General features: G+C 55.7%; 1 protein-coding gene across 2 annotated transcripts in view; it reads right to left on the reverse strand.

Annotated features, from left to right (window-relative positions):
* ATRNL1 (attractin like 1) overlaps positions 1-25,246 on the reverse strand; it is a 775,749-nt gene that overhangs the window by 378,060 nt on the left and 372,443 nt on the right. For both annotated transcript variants that reach the window (XM_073556584.1, XM_073556585.1), the window contains 2 exons: positions 11,318-11,370; positions 2,885-2,979 (listed from right to left, as the gene is read on the reverse strand). In XM_073556584.1, the coding sequence (XP_073412685.1) occupies positions 2,885-2,979; positions 11,318-11,370 (148 nt within the window). The remainder of the gene's footprint in view (positions 1-2,884; positions 2,980-11,317; positions 11,371-25,246) is intronic.

Below are 25,246 nucleotides of genomic sequence, written 5' to 3' on the forward strand. Positions count from 1 at the left end.
GGAGACGGGCGGTCACCAGATACTGATGATGGAGGAGACATGCTGTCACCAGATACTGATGATGGAGGGGACGGGCTGTCACCAGATACTGATGATGGAGCTGACGGGCGGTCACCAGATACTGATGATGGAGGAGACGGGCGGTCACCAGATACTGATGATGGAGGTGACGGGCGGTCACCAGATACTGATGATGGAGGAGACGGGCGGTCACCAGATACTGATGATGGAGGTGATGGGCGGTCACCAGATACTGTTGATGGAGGGGACGGGCGGTCACCAGATACTGATGATGGAGGAGAGGGGCAGTCACCAGGTACTGAGGATGGAGGAGATAGGAGGTCACTACTAGTGGGGGACCACAGGGGTCTGTATTGGGCCCCCTACTATGTAATATATTTATTAATGATCTAGTGGATGGCTTACACAGTAAAATATCAGTATTTGCAGATGATACAAAACTATGTAAGGTAATTACCACAAAGGAGGACAGTTTGCATCTACAGACAGATTTGAGTAAATTGGAGAATTGGGCTGAAAAATGGCAAATGAGGTTTAGCACAGATAAGTGTAAGGTTATGCACATGGGAAGGAGAAACAGAGGCTACAATTACTTACTAAATGGGAAACTGCTGGGGAAATCAGACATGGAAAAAGACTTAGGCATCTTAGTCAATAAGAAGCTAAATTGGAGTGCCCAGTGTCAGGCAGCTGCCACCAAAGCAAATAGGGTCATGGGATGCATTAGAAGAGGTCTGGGGGCACGAGATGAAAACATAATTCTCCCTCTGTACAAATCACTCGTCAGACCACACTTGGAGGATTGTGTGCAATTTTGGACGCCGATGCTCAAGAAAGACATTGCTGAACTTGAAAGGGTTCAAAGGCGGGCTACTAAAATGATAAATGGAGTTGGTTCACTACAGTACCCAGAAAAGTTATCAAAATTGGGTCTATTTACTCTAGAAAAGAGAAGACTTAGGGGAGACCTAATATATATGTACAAGTATATCAGAGGGCAACACAGAGATCTCTCCAATTAACTGTTTGTACCAAGGACTGTGACAAGAACAAGGGGGCATTCTCTTCGTTTGGAGGAAAGACAATTTCTGCACCAGCATAGAAGAGGGTTCTTCACGGTAAGAGCAGTGAGGCTCTGGAATCCTCTTCCTGAGGAAGTGGTGATGGCCAACTCACTGAATGAATTTAAGAAAGGAATGGAGGCTTTTCTTGTGATTAACAGTGTAGAAGGTTACGAATAACAGAATATTATAGGTAGATGGTTGACCCAGCTTAGGGGAAGGAATTTTTTTCCCTATGGAGAAAATTGGCTTCTACTCTGTGGGTTTTTTGCCTTCCCCAGGATCAACAATGCAGAACAGCTGCACTAAAAATAGGCTGAACTAGATGGACATAGATAAGATAGATAAGATAGATAGATAGATAGATAGATAGATAGATAGATAGATAGATAGATAGATAGATAGATAGATGGTACTATGCCACCAGATACTGATGATGGAGGCGACGGGCGGTCATCAGATGCTGATGATGGAGGAGAATGGGGCGGTCACCAGATACTGATTATGGGGGATTTACATGTCTCTTTTCTTCAGTTACTTTGCATTTTGCTAATTGATTACAATAAGCCATTAACCCTTCGCTTCCTGGAAGCTTCTTCCACTGCAGCATTTATTCCTTGCCTGCCTAAGACTTTTGCACAGAGCTGTATATGACATACTGGACAGTGTACGGGTGATACATTCTCCGCTCTGGTGATTTGCATTCTGGGACTTGTGGTCCTTACCGCAGGCTCTGTACAGTCATTGGATGGAGATAACGGCCCCGCCCCCATATTATGGACTCCGCTACGCTGTGTCTGTTTACATTCTTCCTGACTGTTTCCAAAAGTAATTAGTAGAATTATGAGCGCAGCTCTGGAAAATAATGCAGGTCACATTCACAGTGATTCCACTATATATACGGAATTGCTGTAAATCTCTTTTTACTTCTTTTGCTCTAATCTTGATTTCACTTTACATTTTTTCTGGAGCTGAAATCACAATTCTGATATTTACCTGTTAATAAAGAGAAATCCATTGTGGGAGGGAGTTCATAGAAAAGTCACAAAAAAAAGTCTATTGTATCACACGAGTCACAGGAGAGTGAGGGGAAAGAACTGCACATTGCCAAGCAGAATTGGGATTGCAGCTCTGGAGGCGACGTTTGCATCGGCCGTGATGTATTGATTTATTTTATACCCTGAGATTCACTATGTGGATTTGTGTCTAGAAGAAGCGCAGGGACAGTGACGCGCGTTACAGATCCAGATAACGAGCGCCTGCACCGATTATCCGCGTATCTATGGTAAAACGACGGAAATGAACCATCTGCGACATCCGTGGGGATATTTATTAATACAATTACACATGTTGTGTGGTGTCCTGACCCCCTGTACACAGCTGCTGTCACAGGAGCCCAGTGTGGCCCCGGGGACCGTGACGCTCCTATACATATAGGCGCATGACGGCGGACAAATCGGCAATCCGGACTCCCGCGGGGATGCCCATGTAGATCCGCGGCCACACAGCGGCCTGAGACCCCGGCGCTTCCCTATATTCCAGGCAAGAGTGCCCTCTATGGGGAGCCCCGCTAGCTCTGCTCATCCTGAGCCTCCTGGTTCACGAGCTTTGAGTTACGGGCACAGGATGTATTTTGGATTTGTGCCGATTATTGAATGTCGGCGAGATTTTGGGGGTTTTCCCGCGGGGTCTCCTCCTCCGTCACCGCTGGGAGACGCTTATCACTCAGATAACAGAGATAAGTGGGAGACGAGAACGGGGAGAGCGGCGTCAGCAGCGGGCGCAAAAGCATGGCGGCTCACCTGCTCGGGGTTGGCGATGAAGTTGATGGCCGTGTGGTGACGATCATCATCCTGGATGAGGCTGAAGGTGAACTGATAGTCGATGAGGAGGCTGTCTGTGGGGAGAACACAGGACGGACATGACACAGTAACCATACACACCCCTGAAATCCTCTGTGCTGCTGAGACCCTGCTCCTTCCACTGTGAAACGTCAGTCTGTGCCCTGGAAGGGGACGCGGCAAGGAGCGTGGAGGGGAACGCGGCAAGGAGCGTGGAGGGGGACGTGGAAGGGGACGCGGCAAGGAGCGTGGAGGGGGACGTGGAAGGGGACGCGGCAAGGAGCGTGGAGGGGAACGCGGCAACGAATGTGGAGGGGAACGCGACAACAAATGTGGAGGGGAACGCGGCAACAAATGTGGAGGGGAACGCGGCAACAAATGTGGAGGGGAACGCGGCAACAAATGTGGAGGGGAACGCGACAACAAATGTGGAGGGGAACGCGGCAACAAATGTGGAGGGGAACGCGGCAACAAATGTGGAGGGGGACGCGGCAACAAATGTGGAGGGGGACGCGGCAACAAATGTGGAGGGGGACGCGACAACAAATGTGGAGGGGAACGCGGCAACAAATGTGGAGGGGAACGCGACAACAAATGTGGAGGGGAACGCGGCAACAAATGTGGAGGGGAACGCGACAACAAATGTGGAGGGGGATGCGGCAACAAATGTGGAGGGGAACGCGACAACAAATGTGGAGGGGAACGCGACAACAAATGTGGAGGGGAACGCGGCAACAAATGTGGAGGGGAACGCGACAACAAATGTGGAGGGGGATGCGGCAACAAATGTGGAGGGGAACGCGACAACAAATGTGGAGGGGAACGCGGCAACATATGTGGAGGGGAACGCGGCAACAAATGTGGAGGGGAACGCGGCAACAAATGTGGAGGGGAACGCGACAACAAATGTGGAGGGGAACGCGGCAACAAATGTGGAGGGGAACGCGACAACAAATGTGGAGGGGGATGCGGCAACAAATGTGGAGGGGAACGCGACAACAAATGTGGAGGGGGATGCGGCAACAAATGTGGAGGGGAACGCGACAACAAATGTGGAGGGGAACGCGACAACAAATGTGGAGGGGAACGCGGCAACAAATGTGGAGGGGAACGCGACAACAAATGTGGAGGGGGATGCGGCAACAAATGTGGAGGGGAACGCGACAACAAATGTGGAGGGGAACGCGACAACAAATGTGGAGGGGAACGCGGCAACAAATGTGGAGGGGAACGCGACAACAAATGTGGAGGGGGATGCGGCAACAAATGTGGAGGGGAACGCGACAACAAATGTGGAGGGGAACGCGGCAACATATGTGGAGGGGAACGCGGCAACAAATGTGGAGGGGAACGCGGCAACAAATGTGGAGGGGAACGCGACAACAAATGTGGAGGGGAACGCGGCAACAAATGTGGAGGGGAACGCGACAACAAATGTGGAGGGGGATGCGGCAACAAATGTGGAGGGGAACGCGACAACAAATGTGGAGGGGAACGCGGCAACAAATGTGGAGGGGGACGCGGCAACAAATGTGGAGGGGGACGCGACAACAAATGTGGAGGGGAACGCGACAACAAATGTGGAGGGGACGCGACAACAAATGTGGAGGGGAACGCGACAACAAATGTGGAGGGGGACGCGACAACAAATGTGGAGGGGAACGCGACAACAAATGTGGAGGGGAACGCGGCAACATATGTGGAGGGGAACGCGGCAACAAATGTGGAGGGGAACGCGGCAACAAATGTGGAGGGGAACGCGACAACAAATGTGGAGGGGGACGCGACAACAAATGTGGAGGGGGACGCGACAACAAATGTGGAGGGGGACGCGGCAAGGAGCGTGGAGGGGAACGCGGCAAGGAGCGTGGAGGGGAACGCGGCAAGGAGCGTGGAGGGGAACGCGGCAAGGAGCGTGGAGGGGAACGCGGCAAGGAGCGTGGAGGGGAACGCGGCAAGGAGCGTGGAGGGGAACGCGGCAATGAACGTGGAGGGGGACGCGACAACAAACGTGGAGGGGGACGCGGCAACAAACGTGGAGGGGGACGCGGCAACAAACGTGGAGGGGGACGCGGCAACAAACGTGGAGGGGGACGCGACAACAAACGTGGAGGGGGACGCGACAACAAACGTGGAGGGGGACGTGGAAGGGGAAAGCGGCAAGGAGCGTGGAGGGGAACGCGGCAATGAATGTGGAGGGGGACGCGACAACAAACGTGGAGGGGGACGTGGAAGGGGAACGCGGCAAGGAGCGTGGAGGGGAACGCGGCAATGAACGTGGAAGGGGACGCGGCAACAAACGTGGAGGGGACGTGGAAGGGGAACGCGACAACAAACGTGGAGGGGGACGCGGCAACAAACGTGGAGGGGGACGCGGCAACAAACGTGGAGGGGGACGCGGCAACAAACGTGGAGGGGGACGCGGCAACAAACGCGGAGGGGGACGCGGCAACGAACGTGGAGGGGGACGCGGCAACGAACGCGGAGGGGGACGCGGCAACGAACGCGGAGGGGGACGCGGCAACGAACGCGGAGGGGGACGCGGCAACTAACGCGGAGGGGGACGCGGCAACTAACGCGGAGGGGGACGCGGCAACTAACGCGGAGGGGGACGCGACAACGAACGCGGAGGGGGACGCGACAACGAACGCGGAGGGGGACGCGACAACGAACGCGGAGGGGGACGCGACAACGAACGCGGAGGGGGATGCGACAACGAACGCGGAGGGGGACGCGACAACGAACGCGGAGGGGGACGCGACAACGAACGCGGAGGGGGACGCGACAAAGAACGCGGAGGGGGACGCGACAAAGAACGCGGAGGGGGACGCGGCAACAAACGTGGAGGGGGACGCGACAACAAACGTGGAGGGGGACGCGACAACAAACGTGGAGGGGGACGCGACAACAAACGTGGAGGGGGACGCGACAACAAACGTGGAGGGGGACGCGGCAACAAACGTGGAGGGGGAAGCGGCAACAAACGTGGAGGGGGACGCGGCAACAAACGTGGAGGGGGACGCGGCAACAAAGGTGGAGGGGGACGCGTCAACAAACGTGGAGGGGGACGCGACAACAAACGTGGAGGGGGACGCGACAACAAACGTGGAGGGGGACGCGACAACAAACGTGGAGGGGGACGCGGCAACAAACGTGGAGGGGGACGCGGCAACAAAGGTGGAGGGGGACGCGTCAACAAACGTGGAGGGGGACGCGACAACAAACGTGGAGGGGGACGCGACAACAAACGTGGAGGGGGACGCGACAACAAACGTGGAGGGGGACGCGACAACAAACGTGGAGGGGGACGCGACAACAAACGTGGAGGGGGACGCGACAACAAACGTGGAGGGGGACGCGACAACAAACGTGGAGGGGGACGCGGCAACAAACGTGGAGGGGGACGCGGCAACAAACGTGGAGGGGGACGCGGCAACAAACGTGGAGGGGGACGCGACAACAAACGTGGAGGGGGACGCGACAACAAATGTGGAGGGGGACGCGACAACAAATGTGGAGGGGGACGCGACAACAAATGTGGAGGGGGACGTGGAAGGGGAACGCGGCAAGGAGCGTGGAGGGGAACGCGGCAACAAACGTGGAGGGGGACGCGGCAACAAACGTGGAGGGGGACGCGACAACAAACGTGGAGGGGGACGCGGCAACAAACGTGGAGGGGGACGCGGCAACAAACGTGGAGGAGGACGCGACAACAAATGTGGAGAGGGACGCGACAACAAATGTGGAGGGGGACGTGGAAGGGGAACGCGGCAAGGAGCGTGGAGGGGAACGCGGCAACGAACGTGGAGGGGGACGCGACAACAAACGTGGAGGGGGACGCGGCAACAAACGTGGAGGGGGAAGCGGCAACAAACGTGGAGGGGGACGCGGCAACAAACGTGGAGGGGGACGCGGCAACAAACGTGGAGGGGGACGCGGCAACAAACGTGGAGGGGGACGCGGCAACAAACGTGGAGGGGGACGCTGCAACAAACGTGGAGGGGGACGCGGCAACAAACGTGGAGGGGGACGCGGCAACAAACGTGGAGGGGGACGCGGCAACAAACGTGGAGGGGGACGCGGCAACAAACGTGGAGGGGGACGCGGCAACAAACGTGGAGGGGGACGCGGCAACAAACGTGGAGGGGGACGCGGCAACAAACGTGGAGGGGGACGCGGCAACAAACGTGGAGGGGGACGCGGCAACAAACGTGGAGGGGGACGTGGCAACAAACGTGGAGGGGGACGCGGCAACAAACGTGGAGGGGGACGCGGCAACAAACGTGGAGGGGGACGCGGCAACAAACGTGGAGGGGGACGCGGCAACAAACGTGGAGGGGGACGCGGCAACAAACGTGGAGGGGGACGCGGCAACAAACGTGGAGGGGGACGAGGCAACAAACGTGGAGGGGGACGCGGCAACAAACGTGGAGGGGGACGTCAGGCATTTACTTTATAGCGGGGATGTAGCAGAGGCCATGGCGGGGATGTAGCAGAGTCGCAGAGGGGAACGTGTCGGGGTATGGTGGGGACATGAAGAGGACATGGCAGCCGTAGGGACACTGCTGCCGCTCATTACTTCAATGAGCTGACACTCCGCCGCCAGCACATTCCACGCTGCACGTCTGGTTTATCTCACATCGGACGCCATTATCCTGACACGTCCCATCCGTCTCCGCAGGACAACAGACAGTTCTATCAGCTGCGAATCACCGCTGCGGACAAACACATCCCCGAACCTGCCGGCACTGAGACACCGATAATCTCTCAGCTGCAGCATTCTGCACCACGGATATCGCAGATCTTCATACATTTGGCGCATTTTATACTTTCATCACAGGATGGTGACGGCTCCTCCGATACATTGTTGTCACATTGTATTGATTCAGAACCGATCATCTGATCAATCACCAGCAAATAAAGAACTGCGGAGGGAGGCAGGAGGCGCAGGGCATCTGCGGAGGACCCCGGGAAGGAGGCACGAGGCGCAGGGCATCTGCAGAGGACCCTGGGAAGGAGGCACGAGGCGCAGGGCATCTGCAGAGGACCCCGGGAAGGAGGCACGAGGCGCAGGGCATCTGCAGAGGACCCCGGGAAGGAGGCACGAGGTGCAGGGCATCTGCAGAGGACCCCGGGAAGGAGGCACGAGGCGCAGGGCATCTGCAGAGGACCCCGGGAAGGAGGCACGAGGCGCAGGGCATCTGCAGAGGACCCCAGGAAGGAGGCACGAGGCGCAGGGCATCTGCAGAGGACCCCGGGAAGGAGGCACGAGGCGCAGGGCATCTGCGGAGGACCCCGGGAAGGAGGCACGAAGCGCAGGGCATCTGCAGAGGGCCCCGGGAAGGAGGCACGAGGCGCAGGGCATCTGCGGAGGACCCCAGGAGGAAGGCAGGAGGGGCAGGGCATCTGCAGAGGACCCCGGGAAGGAGGCACGAGTCGCAGGGCATCTGCGGAAGACCCCGGGAAGGAGGCACGAGGCGCACGGCATCTGCGGAGGACCCCGGGAAGGAGGCACGAGGCGCAGGGCATCTGTGGAAGACCCCGGGAAGGAGGCAGGAGGCGCAGGGCGTCAGCGGAGGACCCCGGGAGGGAGGCAGGAGGCGCAGGGCATCTGCAGAGGACCCCGGGAAGGAGGCATGAGGCGCAGGGCATCTGCGGAGGACCCCGGGAAGGAGGCACGAGGTGCAGGGCATCTGCGGAGGACCCCGGGAAGGAGGCACAGAGGGCAGGGCATCTGCAAAGGACCCCGGGAGGAAGGCAGGAGGGGCAGGGTATCTGCGGAGGACCCCGGGAGGGAAGCAGGAGGCGCAGGGAATCTGCAGAGGGCCCCGGGAAGGAGGCACGAGGCGCAGGGCATCTGTGGAGGACCCCGGGAAGGAGGCACAAGGCGCAGGGCATCTGCGGAGGACCCCGGGAAGGAGGCAGGAGGGGAAGGGCATCTGCGGAGGACCCCGGGAGTGAGGCAGGAGGTGCAGGGCATCTGTGGAGGACCCCGGGAGTGAGGCAGGAGGCACACGGCTTCTCCGGAGGACCCCGGGAGGGAGGCAGGAGGGGCAGAGCATCTGAGGAGGACCCAAGGACACGCAGGGCGCCTCCCTGACAGGGTGTTGCTTTGTCCGGGGTCCGGCTACAACGGCAAAATAAGTTCTGATCTTCCATAATGTATGAGATTGTTTGGGTCGAGGCTGCAGGAAAGACCAGACTGCCCCCTAGTGCCAACAGACAGGAAGCAAAGCCAACAAGAAACTCTGCAGCAGCCAGGTCTCCAGAAAGGCGGTGGGCCTGGATAATTACAGATGAAGACCCTGGGGCCCGGAGTATAATATTACCACTTACATCCAGCTGTCAGCGATCGATCGCAGGCTGATGGGTAATAAATCTGCTATTCCCCTCCTCTGTCTACGAGAGCCCTCCCCACAAGTATAGCTCCTCCCCAGTAAGGTTTCTATCCATAAGTTTAGCTCCTTCTCTCAAATAAGGCCCCTCCCCATAAGTTCAGCTCCTCTCCATTGAGGCCCCACCCCCATTTTTTACCTCATCCTCAGTAGACCCCTCCCTTATATGTTTAGCTCCTCCCCAGTAGGTCCCTCCCCCATAAATGTGTCAGTAAAGACCAACACCCCAGCTTGTGTGTCCCAGTATAGACCCGCACTCCCTCCACAAGTCTCCCAGTACAGATTCGCACCGCTATCCCGAAAGTCCAGTACAGCCCCGCACCCCTACCTCGCGTATCCCAGTAAAGAACCATACCCCCACCCCGCGTGTCCCAGCACAGAACCGGACCCCCACCCGGCGTGTCCCAGTACAGAACCGCACCCCCACCCCGCGTGTCCCAGTACAGAACCGCACCCCCACCCCGCGTGTCCCAGTACAGAACCGGACCCCAACCCCGCGTGTCCCAGTACAGAACCGGACCCCCACCCCGCGTGTCCCAGTACAGAACCGCATCCCCACCCCGCGTGTCCCAGTACAGAACCGCACCCCCACCCCGCGTGTCCCAGTACAGAACCGGACCCCAACCCCGCGTGTCCCAGTACAGAACCGGACCCCAACCCCGCGTGTCCCAGTACAGAACCGCACCCCCACCCCGCGTGTCCCAGTACAGATCCGCCCCCCCACCCCGCGTGTCCCAGTACAGAACCGCCCCCCCACCCCGCGTGTCCCAGTACAGAACCGCACCCCCACCCCGCGTGTCCCAGTACAGAACCGCACCCTCACCCCGCGTGTCCCAGTACAGAACCGCACCCTCACCCCGCGTGTCCCAGTACAGAACCGCACCCCCACCCCGCGTGTCCCAGTACAGAACCGGACCCCCACCCCGCGTGTCCCAGTACAGAACCGCACCCCCACCCCGCGTGTCCCAGTACAGAACCGCACCCCCACCCCGCGTGTCCCAGTACAGAACCGCACCCCCACCCCGCGTGTCCCAGTACAGAACCGCACCCCCACCCCGCGTTTCCCAGTACAGAACCGCACCCCCACCCCGCGTGTCCCAGTACAGAACCGCACCCCCACCCCGCATGTCCCAGTACAGAACCGCACCCTCACCCCACGTGTCCCAGTACAGAACCGCACCCCCACCCCGCGTGTCCCAGTACAGAACCGCACCCCCACCCCACGTGTCCCAGTACAGAACCGCAACCCCACCCCGCGTGTCCCAGTACAGAACCGCACCCCGCGTGTCCCAGTACAGAACCGCACCCCGCATGTCCCAGTACAGAACCGCACCCCGAGTGTCCCAGTACAGAACCGCACCCCCACCCCACGTATCCCAGTACAAAACCGCACCTCCACCCCGCATGTACCAGTACAGAACCGCACCCCCACCCCACGTATCCCAGTACAAAACCGCACCTCCACCCCGCATGTACCAGTACAGATCCGCACCCCTACACCGCGTGTCCCAGTACAGAACCGCACCCCCACCCCACGTATCCCAGTACAAAACCGCACCTCCACCCCGCATGTACCAGTACAGAACCGCACCCCCACCCCACGTATCCCAGTACAAAACCGCACCTCCACACCGTGTGTCCCAGTACAGAACCGCATGCCCACCCCTCGTATCCCAGTACAGCCCCCTCCCTCCACCTCACGTGTCCCAGTATAGACCCGCACCCCCACCCCGCGTGTCCCAGTATAGACCCGCACCCCCACCCCGCGTGTCCCAGTATAGACCCGCACCCCCACCCCACGTGTCCCAGTACAGAACCACACCCCCACCCCGTGTGTCCCAGTATAGACCCGCACCCCCACCCCGCGTGTCCCAGTACAGCCCAGCACCCCCACCCCGCGTGTCCCAGTACAGCCCCGCACCCCCACCCCGCGTGTCCCAGTACAGACCCGCACCCCCACCCCGCGTGTCCCAGTACTGAACCGCACATTAGTACTTACAATAGCAGGTTCCTCGCAGTGGATTCCCCAAGTAACGGTTCTCAGAATCACATCTGTGGAAAACAACACAGATCAAATCAGAAAAATGTCGTAACATCAGGGGTCACATCTACCTGTACAGTGAATATAGAGGTGTACGGAGGAGGGGGGGACAAAGGAAGAGTCAGGAGGAGGGGGAAGAGTCCAGAGCAGGGGGGAAAGAGGTTTAGTCAGGAGGAGGGGGGACAGAGGAAAAGTCTGGAGGAGAGGGGAAAGAGAAAGAGTCCGGAAGAGGGGAACAGAGGAAGAGTCCGGAGGAGGGGGACAGAGAAAGAGTTCAGAGGAGGGGGGGACAAAGGAAGAGTCCGGAGGAGGGGGACAGAGGAATAAGCCTGTAGCAGGGGACAGTGGATGAGTCCGGAGGACACTGATTCTGACGTGTGCAGAGATCTGACACCCGCTTTTGATGAAAGCCGCTATCTGCGGTGCTGACACCGGACCGTGGACGATGCGTGCTTTTTCAGTGACGTTTAATAATTTAGGGTTTTTATAATTGACTTTTTACATTAGCGGATGAAGACGACAAAATATTTGCACGGTCAGGTCTGTGCATGGAGAGGAGCCGCGCACAGTTCCTGCAACTTCCAGATAAAGGAACCTCATAAATATCACGCGTTATCAATCTCCCCGATATATGGCCCGGCCTTTACTACGAGAAATATGGCGGCACATCGAAGCAAAATAACGGGATGGCAAAGAATTACGTCCGGTGGATGAGATACGAGCTCCGCACACGGAATATGCCGTGAGATGTGAGAGCTTGCACCATCACTAGCGATGCGTCTCACAGCCGTCTCCAGACATTACACGGCCATTTCCCACCATATTCAGGATCTCTACTTCCCTTCAATAAATGAAAATATATGTGTTTTCATTATAATGCCCTGCAATCAGGATTGTGCTCAGTGACTACAGGCAGTGGCAGGACGGCGCCGTTATACTAACCACACCGATTCCTACGGATGAAATCCGTCTTGTGGTTCTTGTGGAATCTGGATTTTCAGTTTTGAGTTAATGAGATTCTCGTTCTGCAGGGCGGAGCTGTGGGTGGGGCTGTGAGTGGGGCTGTGAGTGGGGCTGTAGGCGGGGTTGTGAGTGGGGCTGTGGGTGGGTTGTGAGTTTGGATGTGGGAGAGGATGTGGGCAGGGCTTTATGGGTGACCAGAATGGTGACCGGTCTGCAAACCCTGTCTTATGAGGAAAGGTTGCAGGATTTGGGATTGTTTAGTTTGCAAAAGAGAAGACTGAGAGGAGACTTAATAGCTGTCTACAAATATCTCAAGGGCTGTCACATTGTAGAAGGATCAACTTTATTCTCATTTGCACAAGGAAAGACTAGAAGCAATGGGATGAAACTGAATGGGAGGAGACACAGATTAGATATGAGAAAAAACTTTTTGACAGTTAGTGTGATCAATGATTGGAACAAGCTGCCACGAGAAGTGGTGAGTTCTCCTTCAATGGAAGTCTTCAAACAGAGGCTGGACAGACATCTGTCTGGGATGACTTAGTGAGTCCTGCTTTGAGCAGGGGGTTGGACCAGATGGCCCAGGAGGTCCCTTCCAACTCTACCATTCTATGATGCTCTGCTTAGGTATTCATACTGATGGTTTCTGACTGCTCACTGATCCCTCACTGCCTCCGATGTTACAGAGCCCAATTTTACAATTCTGACCACTGTCTCTTTATGAGGCCATTACTCGCTTCCCCTAGATCCTGGTGATTCTTATGTCATGACATATTGTTCTTCATGTTAGTGGTAAAATTTCTTCGATATGACTTGCACTTATTTATGAAAAACACGGAAATCTGGCAAAAAATTTTGAAGATTTTGCAATTTTCAAACTTTTAATTTTCAGGCCCTAAAATCACAAAATACTTATGTAACATTTCCCACATGCTTACTTTACATTAGCGCAATTTTGTAAACATAATTTTTTTCGTTAGGAAGTTATAAGGGTTAAACAGCGATTTCTCATTTTTCCAACAAAATTTACAAAACCATTTTTTTTAGGGACCACCTCACATTTGAAGTCACTTTGAGGGGTCTATATGATAGAAAATACGCAAAAGTGACAGCATTCTAAAAACTGCACCCCTCAAGGTGCTCAAAACCACATTCAAGAAGTTTATTAACCCTTCAGGCGCTTCACAAGAACTAAAACAATGTGGAAGGGAAACATGGACATTTTACTTTTTTCACAAAAATTTACTGTGGAACCAAACATTTTTTACATTTGCATAAGTGTAACAGGAGAAAATGGACCACAAAATTTGTTGTGCAATTTGTCCTGAGTACGCTGATTCCCCATATGTGGGGGGGAACCACTGTTTCGGAGCATGGCAAGACTCAGTAGAAGGGAGCACTGTATGATTTTTTTGAACCCAAAATTGTCTGGAATCAATGGTGGCGCCATGTCGTGTTTGGAGACCCCCTGATGTACCTAACCAGTGGAACGCCCCAATTCTAACTCAGACCTCAACACACCCCTAACCCTAATCCCAACCCTAACCCCAACACCACCCTAACCTTAGCCCCAACCCTAACCCCAACACCACCCTAACCTTAGCCCCAACCCTAACCATAACTCTAACCACAACCGTAACCCTAATGGAAAAATAGAAATAAAAACTTTTTTTTATTATTTTTACCTACCTATGGGGGTGATAAAGGGGGGGGGTCTGAGTTACTCTTTTTTTATTTTGATCACTGTGATGGGGTCTTTCACAGTGATCAAAATGAATGAATAGGAGAAATCTCCTATTATTGCCGGCCGGCAGATCTTGGCCGGCGCACTGCTCATGTGCCCACCATTTTTTTTCCAGGAAGAAGATGCCGAGGGCCGAGGGACAGGAATGGAGGGACCGAGGGACATCGCAGGTATTGGGGGGGCACGGGGTACCCCATTTCTCTCTCCTTTGATGAGCTAGATCATATCAGAGGAGAGAGAAATAAAGGGGAAATCAGACTTTTTTTTGCGGTTGCCTTTATTCCGTGAATTTACCAGAATTTTACCGACCCTAATCATGTTCTCCGGGGTCTCGGCTACCCCCGGTAGCTGAGACCCCTGAGAAATGCAGAAGCTGGGAGGGCGCTATGCACTTATTTCTGAGCATCGTTAAAAGGCGTATCGGCGGTCGTTAACGGGTTAACTCAACTGAAAATCCAGATTCCACAACAACCACAAGACAGATTTCATCACTGGTATCATTGTAATCAGGATAACGGCGCTGACCTGACACTGTGTGTAGTCACTGTGCACAATCCTGCTGACCGGGGAACTATCAGAGGCAGCGATTCCTTCCTGACCTAGTCCTGATGACAGCTGAGGGTTTGTTACAATTGTTTCCAACCTAATACAGTCACAGTAGTTCTTAACAAACAGCCATCTCCAGAGCAGAAGTCTCTATTCTACCAGTACATCACATCTGAGCAGAAATGTGACTGCAGCTCTGGAGGATAACACACGATGTAACACCAGCATAGTGAGTGCAGCTCTGGAGGTGCCAGGAGGATAAGACAGGATGTAACAGCAGAATAGTGAGTGCAGCTCTGGAGGCGACTGGAGGATAACATGTGATGTAACAGCAGAATACTGAGTGCAGCTCTGGAGGTGACTGGAGGATAAGACATGATGTTACAGCAGAACAGTAATTGCAGCTGTGGAGGTGACTGAAGAATAAGATTTGATGTAACAGCATAATACTTAGTGTAGCTCTGGTAGTGACTGGAGGATAAGACAAGATGTAACAGCAGAATAGTGAGTGCAGCTGTGGAGGTGACTGGAGGATGAGAGAGGATGTAACAGCAGAATCATGACTGCAGCTCTGGAGGTGATTGGAGGCTAAGACATGATGTAACAGCAGAATAGTGAGTGCAGCTCGGGAGGTGACTGGAGGATAGAGCACGCCCAGGAAGAGGAGGAGCATCTGTGCTGAGCGTCTGCAGGCTAGGGCCTTGCTAAGCTCCTGGGAAGGGAGGTTTTTTCCTGCAAGGACTTTCCATCTGCCCCCTTCCCAGGAAAGAGGACATTCCCTGGGACTGAGCGCCGGGGCTGTGCCCCTAGCTCCCATCCCCCGGCAAGCCAGCTGGGGGTGGGGGGCCTCAGCACCATCCAGAGGCCAGGGTGCAGCCAGCCAGTCCCTGGGAGATGGGGAAGAGACGGAGCCAGGAGAGAGGGGGTCGCAGGACCCAGGAGCCCCGGGACACCGGGCCCCCCGAAGCTGGTACCGTGGCGGCTGGCGGCCCAGAGCAGAGGTGCAGTGGCAGAGCCCCCCAACATCTGGGGCTCCAGAGCTGAGGGAGAGCCATCCACCATCTACGCCTCCCGCATCCATGCGCACCTCTGCGAATATGAGGAGGCCGCCAAACAGCTGAAAAAACTCCGGGAGGAGTTAAGGGGAGCACGAGCGGTGGCTAAGAACCGGCTCCCCGCCTCGAGACGAGCTGAGGTCTCCGCCACGGTGGAGAGGCTGAAGGGGGCTATCAGGGCCTTGGAGGAGATACGGGCGGCTATCCTGAGTGGGAGCGGCCCCTTTGCAGAGAAACTGAAAAACGATGACCGGTTTAGAGCCATGACCGGAGGGTCTCCTGGGGGGTCGGGAGGCCCCTGCCAGGTGGAGGGCCAAGAGGAGGAGGAGGAGGATGGAGGAACATCTACGCCTGCCCCACCTGAAGGCCTGGTGAGCAACAACACCCAGGTAACATGCAGCGGGGTGGCCCCTGAGCAAGTGGCTCTCCCACCGGACTCCAGTTACTCGGAGGAAAGTGGGGGCGAGGGGGAGGCTGGTGGGAGTGGGGACAGTAGTAGTGAGGGGGGCTGCCTCGTCCTACAACAGGTGAGGCAGATCGAGTCCCCAGAGCGGTTTGGCACACTGCTCTTTGGGGATGAGGTCTGCCCTGAGGACGAGGCAACCGGAAAGAGGAAAAAGAAAAAAAACAAGCGCAAGCCAAAAAACACCGTGGCTGACAAACTTATGTTTGTCCCTCTTTCCGGGGCCCCTCTGTCCCGCTGTATGGAACCCGCTGCCCACCCCGGCTCGGGCCCTGTGGTGGGTCCGCAGCGGGGGCGCGGGGAGAGTGATGTGTGCCTGGACCTTACCGTCACATCTGGTGGTGGCGGTGAGGGTTCAGGCAGCGACATGGAGGTCGGTGCTGGTGCCAGTGGTGTAACAGCCGCTGGCGGTATTGGCAGTAGTGGTGTCCGGGCTCAGTCCCCGGTGGCAGGGGGGCTGGCCTGGCGCTCGGCACGGGTACAGCCAGGACCGCACCTCCGGCGGTGAGTGCTGGGGTCTCTGGATCCCCCACGCACGGGTCCGTTAAGTCTGGTCCACTTATGGGGGTCCAGAGACCTAGAAAGGGCGTGGAGGCTGCTGTGAAGCAGCAGCTAAAAAAATGCAAGGGGCTGGTAGCTCCTCTGACGGCGCCCGTGGCAAGAGCGGGGTCCCCGGCGCGTAGACCCAAAAAGGGGTCCGTGCTGGGGGCACCTCCGCCGCTGGGCGACGAGGGGGAGTGGCCAGCCCTGCCAACATCAAGTGGTGGGTTCAGGGGCGCAGTGACGGTCCGTGAGGGGGGCGTGGCCTCCCCGAGTGTTGCCCAGCCTGCAAAGGCTGCGGCATGCGGGGGGGGCGTGTCCTCCTCGGCCGCTGTCCCGCCCGCTGTGCCCGCGTCACCTGGGGGGGGCGTGGCCTCGCAAGGGGTCACTGCTCTGCCCGGGGTGGCTGCGGCCGGCGGGGGGGCGTGGCCTTGGCGGGCCCACTGCCTCCTGTCCCGCCTACCCCCTCAAGCAGCATAGTGCCCCCAAAAGTCGGTAGGGAGTTGTCGGGGTCCCCAGCCCGCTTACCTCCATCTGGTGGTGCGGGGGCTCTGGCGCTCCTTGGGAAGCCGGCGGGGGCGAACAGCAGAGGGCAGGGTGCGGTGGCAGTGGCCGTCCCTGTCCTCAGTGCAAAGACACCGCAAAAAGAAAAAAAAGTGGAGCCAGAGAACCCAGGAGCTGCTGCTGCTCCCAGGCTCGGGCAGGGCGTACTGAGTGCGCTCTGCTCGGAGGTATTTAAAGGGGCAGCGGCACTCTTGGACAAGAGTTGGAGCAGTGCCAGCAGCTCCAAGGAGCAGAGCACTGGCCAGTCAGGGCCCCCAGCAGGCAGGCAGGGGTACTGCAACACCAAGTCTGCTAATGTAAATAGTGGTCTATCTGGAAGTGAGAGTGGGAGTGAGATAGGAGATATTTTTGAAGAGCTGTTTGAGGACATAAATGGTGATGTGAGCGATATGGATGAGGGAGTGAGTGCGAGTGTGAATGTGGCAGTAAATGCTGGAGTGAGTGCCGGAGCGAGTGGAAATAATAAAAGAGTGAACGGGAGAATGAATGAGGGTGCTGGCACAAGTGGTGGTAGTGGTGGGAGGGCTGGCCCGTCTGCCCCCCCATCCGCGAGGCCCCAACGTAATTATGCGGGGGTCGCGGCTGGGGGTCGGGGTGGTTCCGGGGGGGTCTCCTCGCCTCCGGGCTCCGGGGACGGCGGTTTGCACCGCCGTTTCCTGGAGGCCCTCCAAAGGGGAGAAAGATCGATCATGGTAGAGGGGAGGACAGTGGACCTGTCTTTCTGGATAGAGAGACATGGCCTAGCAGCCTTCCAAAATCAAAGGGAGGGAGGGACTGTTTGGTCTCTCCCCACAGCCGGGCAGGGGCCGCCAAGAAGGAATGTGGTCCGTCTTAGGTGGGGGGGCAGTGAAGCTGGTTCACCTAGGAGCAAGGTGGTGGAGCTCCTCCTTAAGATGGGCTTCGGGGCGAATGACATCTTTGCCCTGATACACCCTTCGGCATCCCGCTTCTTCGACGTCAGCTTCGTGCGGCCAGAGGGGCTTGAGCTCTTCTGGTCAAACTACGAGCTGGTGCGAGAAGAGCCCGGATGGCGAGACTTCGTGGCTCAAGCGGTGTCTCGCCAAAATTCCGTCAAGCGAGTGACCGTGGTTACATGTAACGAGTCACTCGCAGGCGTGGACATCATGACGTGGCTTTCCTGTTACGGGGAGGTCACCGAGGTCCCAAAAAAGAACAGGGACGAGTTTGGCATCTGGTCGGGGGGCTGGACCTTCATGGTCAAATTGAAGGTTTCCGGCGGCACGGTCACCCACATCCCTTCCTCGGCGTTCCTGGGAAGGGACAGGATCCTGGTCTTCTACCAGGGGCAACCGAAGGTCTGCCACAAGTGCGGCGACCCCACTCACTTCAGCGCCAACTGCAAGGTGCAGAAGTGCGCGTTGTGTGGTGGGGTAGGTCACCTGGCTGCCTTGTGCAAAGACATTCGGTGCCACCTGTGTGGTGACCTGGGTCACCCTCTCAGCCGCTGCCCTCGCTCTTTCTCTAATGCCGCCACAGGCCCGGTGGGGGGAGACCGCGGGGGGGCAACCCCCGGTGGCGCTGCTTCTGCTGTGGCAGGTGGTGGCGAAGGGGGAAGGGCTGAGGGGCCAGCGAGGAAGGGCAATGCTGCAAGGGGCCCCGCGTACCAGCGGAGGCAGGAAAAGCGCCAGGGAGGTAAGGGACAGGTGGAGCCTCGGGCAACCGGGGTGATGCCTGCTCCTCCTTCCAGGCCCGTGGCCAAAGCCTCTGAGGCCCTGGGGGAGAGTGCGGTGAGTGAGGAGATCAGGAGGATGGAGAGAGAGGAGAAAGCGGCTGACTCGGACGGGTCCTCACAGTATGAAAGTGTTGATGAGGATGTCCAAGAGCAGCCTACAGCACCAGGTGGCAAAACCAGGCGTGCCAAGCGCAAAGCGGTGGGGAGGAAGGCTGACAAGCATTCAAAGTCCCCCCCGCCCCCGACCACAAGGGTGCATACGGAAGGGCCTGCTGACCCCCCTCTGATCAGACTCTCCAACCGGTTCAGCGCCCTCGGGGGTTCAGATGATGAACCTCAAGACGAGGGTACTGGGCCGGGGGCAACACCGGAGGGTCCTTCAGGGGATGGCGGAGTCCGTCCCTCAGGGGGCATTGCTCCTCCTGAGGGGGGGACAGACCTGGAACCCAGGGGCGAGGACACCGGGGGGGGGTGGGATGGACACGTCGGGAGCTTCCCTGAAAAGGAAGGTGTCTGACCCCTCCCCAGGAGGAGGTAATAGCGGGGTAGGGAAGAAATTGGCCATCCAACTCGATCACCCATGATGGCTGAACTCTCCCCGTTGACGCTGGCGTCTATTAATGTCGCCAGCATTAAGTCAGATGCGGCTCGCTTCACGGCCTTTGATTTTTTCTCCCGGATTGAGGCAGAAATTTTATTCTTGCAAGAGACCAGACTAACAGACATGGGGGCCATCTATAAAGCACGGAGGGAGTGGAGGTGCGGGCCCTCATACTGGTCTCTTGCGGCCGAGCCGTATAGCGGGGTGGCAGTCCTTTTTAAGACTGCAGCAGTTGAATGCCGACGGGTTACTGAGTTGGAAATGGGGAGGTGCCTGATCCTAGATGTCTTCATGAGGGGACAAGAGCTCCGGCTCATCAACATCTACGGCCCGCAGTCCAAGTGGGACCGCAAATGTCTCTTCCTGAGGATCAAGCCCTTTCTTTTTACGAGCCGACAGGTGGTCTTCGGTGGGGACTTCAACACCATTACGAGGTCCCGTGACCGGGGGGGTCCCGGAGATCGCCTGGCTTATGATAGCGTCGCGTTGAATAGCATAGCCAGTGAAGCTCGCCTGGTGGATGCCCACATCCGGCACACCCCAGGTCACGGAGGTTTCACCTACCATAGGGGTAGCTGTAGGTCTAGAATAGACAGGTTTTTTTTGAAGGAGGACGCCATCTTTTCTGCTGTGTCCGCCGTTGAGGTGGAGTTCTCCGATCACTGTCTAATTTTCTTTTCTCTGAATGTTGCAGAGACTCCTCGGATGGGAAGAGGGCTGTGGAAGCTCAATTCGTCCCTGCTGGAAGAAGCGGAGGTGAGACAATCCTTCGAGGATTTTCTTCAGAGCCAGGTACCGCTGTTGGATCTCTGTAGTAGTAAGTCAGAGTGGTGGGAGATCTTCAAAAAGCGGGTGGCGGGGTTCTTCCGTCAGCTCTCGAGCCTCAGGAGTCTGAACAGGCACCGCTTGTACCGGGCTCTGGGGAGGAAACTCGAGCAGCTTGTCTCGACTGGAGGTGACCGAGAGGAAATCTCCAGAGTGAAATCTTTGCTCAAGAGGTGTCAGTATGATAGGCACACATCCTTGGTTTTTGAGAGGGACTTCGGGAAGTACCGCTCGCCCGACCCTTACAGAAACTGTAAGATGTCAGTGAATTGTAAGATGGTGACAGGACTGATCGACAGTACGGGGTCCCTGAACAGATCCAAATCAGGGATCCTGGAGGTAGTCAGATCCTTCTACTCACACCTCTTGGAAAAGAAGGATCTGGATCGGGACAGGATGTCGGCTTTCCTGGCTGAAGCCATCCCTGAGCCAGGGGGTGACCCCTCTCTTGGTGTTTTGGCAGAAGAAATCAGGGAAGAGGAAGTGAGACTGGCCATTGATGGGCTTCGGCTCAAGAAATCGCCAGGTCCGGATGGCTTAACATCTGAGTTCTATAAGACTTTTAGGGACTCCTTGGTCCCCCTCTTGACAGGGGTCTTTAATGAGTGTCTCTCCTCGGGCACTCTTCCCGGCTCAATGAGGAAGTCAGCCCTCATTATTCTGTCAAAGGGTAAGGATCCGTCCCGAATCGAGAACTGGCGTCCCATAGCGCTTCTCGATACGGACCGGAAGGTTGTGGCCAAGGTGCTGTTTAATCGGCTGGTGAAGTTTGCACCCCGGCTCCTTTCAGGGGCCCAGCATTGCTCTGTTCCAGGCCGCAGTACTTTTAGTGCTGTGCTCAGTGTCCGAGAGGCAGTGGAGCAGGGTAGGGCAGGTCACTGGAAGGGGTACTTGCTGTCATTAGATCAAGCGAAAGCCTTTGACCGGGTCAACCACGAGTACCTCTGGTCCGTCCTTTTGAGGTATGGTCTGCCTGGGAGGTTTGTAAAATGGTTAGAGATCTTGTACCAAGGGGCTGAGACTTTTCCGCTGGTGAATGGTTGGTCAGGTCGTCCTTTTGAGGTGGGTTCGCGATCGATCCCTTCTTAAGGAGGGTAGATCGTGGACCGCTGGCGGGAGTCGGGATGGACCGGGCGGGCTCTGGCTCCTCTCTGAGGGTGGTGGCGTACGCCGATGATGTTTCCCTGTTCGTATCCTCGAGAGGGGAGGCGGACTGGGTCATGTCGGAGGTAGTGCGCTACTCGGAGGCATCCGGGTCCATGATCAACCGGGATAAGTGTGAAAGTCTCTGGCTGGGAGGGGGAGATCCTAGTTTTGATCTCCCGGACACCCTTCCAGGGCCCCAGGCCACCGCCAAAATTCTAGGCATCGAATTTGGCCCCGGGGACTACCCCCAGCAAAATTGGGAGGGCATACTTAAGATCGCCGCCCAAAAGGTGGACCAATGGAAGGGTTGGTCTTTAACCCTGAGGGAAAGGGTTGCCCTGGCTAAAGGCTATCTGCTACCTTTATTGATATACCTGGGCAGTGTGTGCATCTTGCCGGAACCTCTCTGGACGCGGGTCTATAGCCTGTTCTTCCAATTGTTATGGGGGAATAGGCTTAACCTAATCAAGAGGGAGGTTACATACCGTACGAGGAGACTAGGCGGGTTGGGTATGGTCAACCCGGTGGTGTTTCTAGTAAACACCTTTCTTAAGACTAACATCTCCAACCTCTGGCTAGAGAGGGCTCCTCCGTGGGTAGTCTCCTGCAAGGGTTGGCTTTGGCCTTTCTTCCAGGAATGGGAGACAGGAGGGCGGTTGAAGGACCTATGCACACCTCATGGGCATCTCCCGGCTTATGCTACCCCGGTTCTGAAGGTGATCCGCCGGTGGGGTCTGGGAATGTGGGAAATCAGGACCATGTCGAGGCAGTGCCTTGACAGGAGGGTCCTGTTGACCCATTTCCAGAAGCCCCTGGCCCTTAAGGATTGCCCAGGCCGGGATCTGGAGGTCGGGCTGGGGCTTTTAAATTCTAAGCGGATCCCCATGAAGTTTTGGGACTTGACCTGGCGTTGCTTCCACGGGAGGCTGTATGTAAGGGACAACTTGAAGTGCAGGAACTCCGATGACCGGGGTTGCCCTCGTGAGGAGTGTGGCGACGTGCTGGAAAGCATGGAGCACTTCCTGCTTCATTGTCCCTTTAATGCAGAGGTTTACAACAGGGTGGGTGCCTCCATACGTTGGCCGCGGCTGGCGTCCCTCTCCTACGCTGAATGGGCCTATGGAGCGTTCAGATCCCTGGGTGGCCGGGACCCGTGCACTTTATTCCTAGTCAGTGCAGCGGTTAGGTTCCACACTTGGAATGCACGGTGCCTAGTTACGACGCAGAAAAAAACCCTCCCAAGGGATGAGGTGGTAGGAAACATCTTGGGTGACCTGGTGAAGGTCCGTTCTTTGGAGTTCGAAAGGTTGGGTGTGAGGAAGGCCTCTTGGCTTTGGAGAGGCCTCTCCTTTTAAAAACGCACTCAAGGGAGAGCTAGCTCCGTGTGAATGAGGGTAGGGATAGCATAAGTTTCACTGGGTGTGTTAGGGACGGAAGTAGAGGCAGATAGGGACAGGGAGGGACAGGCACTGAGGGACAGATAGAGAGTTAGTTATGATAAGTTAGGTAGAGTAGGGGCAGGTAGGGACAGATAGGGACAGGTTTCTTTTTTTAGGGACAGAAGTAGGGACAGTCTTAGTTCTTGAGGGATAGGATGAATGTGTTAGTGAGGGATGGAGCCTCTAGAACCCCGTTTTCCTGGTGGTGGGCTGGTGCATGCCACCTTAGCTTTTTGTTTTAAAACCAGGACATATAATGGATATTGGGCTTACAGGTGCCAAACTTGGGCCTTGGGTATGTAAATGCTGTGTTTAGTTTGTATATTAATGCGTAAGTAGATGGGATGGTATTGAGAGTTTTGGAAAATGTCTTTTGGTTGTGCTTTGGTAAAAGGAAAAACATATAACACACGTTTTTTTTGTTTTTTTAGTTAGAATGTGTGGATGGGGTGTAGTCAGGTTGGGAGGGGGGTGCATGGGGGGTGGTGGATGGATGTCCGGATGCCAAGAGCAACATGAAGGAGCAAAGGAGCAGGGCAGGAGAAGTAGACTCTGCGGACCCTGGAAATAGTTTTCGTGTGGAATCAAAAGGCCATAAACTTTCGTGGACCAGATTTTGCAGTGACAAGGCTACAAACTTGTAGGACCTGCGGTGCAAGGTGGTGGGAAAAAAAAGGCTGCGAACTTGTTGCCATGTGTGGGAGAGGAAAAAAAAAAAAAAAAAAAAATCTTTGCTGTGTAATAGGAGGTAAGGTTTGTCGGCCAAAGTGGCAGAGTTCTTGTTTTTTTCAAGGCGGAGGGCCAGGAAAGGGTTATTTTCGTTTGGTTTTTGTAAATAGTAAAATTGTAAATAGTAAACTAGTAAAATCGGTGAGGTGTGAATGGGGGTGAATGGGGGTGAATGGGGTGAGAGTGGGGAGTGGGGTTTATGTTTCTTTGTATTCTCTTTTCAGTGGATTCCTGCTGGGGGACCCTAAGCTGCCGAGCTCAGTGGGGGACAAGGAAAGGATTTGGACTTTCAGTTGTTTGCGCATGTTTTGCACATTTTATGTCGGTCTATGTTGGTTTTCTTTAGTTTATGTATTGTGGTTTGTTTCTGAGTGTAATTTTGATAATTTTGTAAAATAAAAGAGTTGGAGGATAAGACAAGATGTAACAGCATAATAGTGAGTGCACCTCTGGAGGTGACTGGAGGATAAGGCAGTATCTAACAGCAGAACAGTAATTGCAGCTGTGGAGGTGACTGAAGAATAAGATTTGATGTAACAGCATAATACTTAGTGTAGCTCTGGTAGTGACTGGAGGATAAGACAAGATGTAACAGCAGAATAGTGAGTGCAGCTGTGGAGGTGACTGGAGGATGAGAGAGGATGTAACAGCAGAATCATGACTGCAGCTCTGGAGGTGATTGGAGGCTAAGACATGATGTAACAGCAGAATAGTGAGTGCAGCTCTGGAGGTGACTGGAGGATCAGGTTAGTATGTAACAGCAGACTAGTGATTGCAGCTGTGGAGGTGACTGGAGGATGAGAGAGGATGTAACAGCAGAATAGTGAGTGCAGCTCTGGAGGTGACTGGAGGATAAGACAAGATGTAACAGCAGAATAGTGACTGCAGCTCTGTAGGTGTCTGGAGGATAAGGCAGTATGTAACAGCAGAATAGTGAGTGCAGGTCTGGAGGTGACTGGATGATAACATGTGATGTAACAGCAGAATAGTGACTGCAGCTCTGGAGATGACTGGAGGATACTCAGGATAAGACAAGATGTAACAGCAGAATAGTGATTGCAGCTGTGGAGGTGACTGGAGGATGAGAGAGGATGTAACAGCAGAATCGTGACTGCAGCTCTGGAGGTGACTGAAGAATAAGATATGATGTAACAGCAGAATAGTGAGTGTAGCTCTGGTAGTGACGGGAGGATAAGGCAGTATGTAACAGCAGAATAGTGAGTGCAGGTCTGGAGGTGACTGGATGATAACATGTGATGTAACAGCAGAATAGTGACTGCAGCTCTGGAGATGACTGGAGGATACTCAGGATAAGACAAGATGTAACAGCAAAATAGTGATTGCAGCTGTGGAGGTGACTGGAGGATGAGAGAGGATGTAACAGCAGAATAGTGATTGCAGCTGTGGAGGTGACTGGAGGATGAGAGAGAGGATGTAACAGCAGAATAGTGAGTGCAGCTCTGGAGGTGACTGGAGGATAAGACAAGATATAACAGCAGAATAGTGAGTGCAGCTCTGGATCTGATGTGAGAAGACAGACCGCATCTCAGGATCAGCAGGAGATAATTAAGGAGTTTAT

This window comes from Dendrobates tinctorius, unplaced genomic scaffold, assembly GCF_039654945.1.
Source record: "Dendrobates tinctorius isolate UK_male_01 unplaced genomic scaffold, ASM3965494v1 ptg000236l, whole genome shotgun sequence".
Lineage (NCBI taxonomy): Eukaryota > Metazoa > Chordata > Amphibia > Anura > Dendrobatidae > Dendrobates > Dendrobates tinctorius.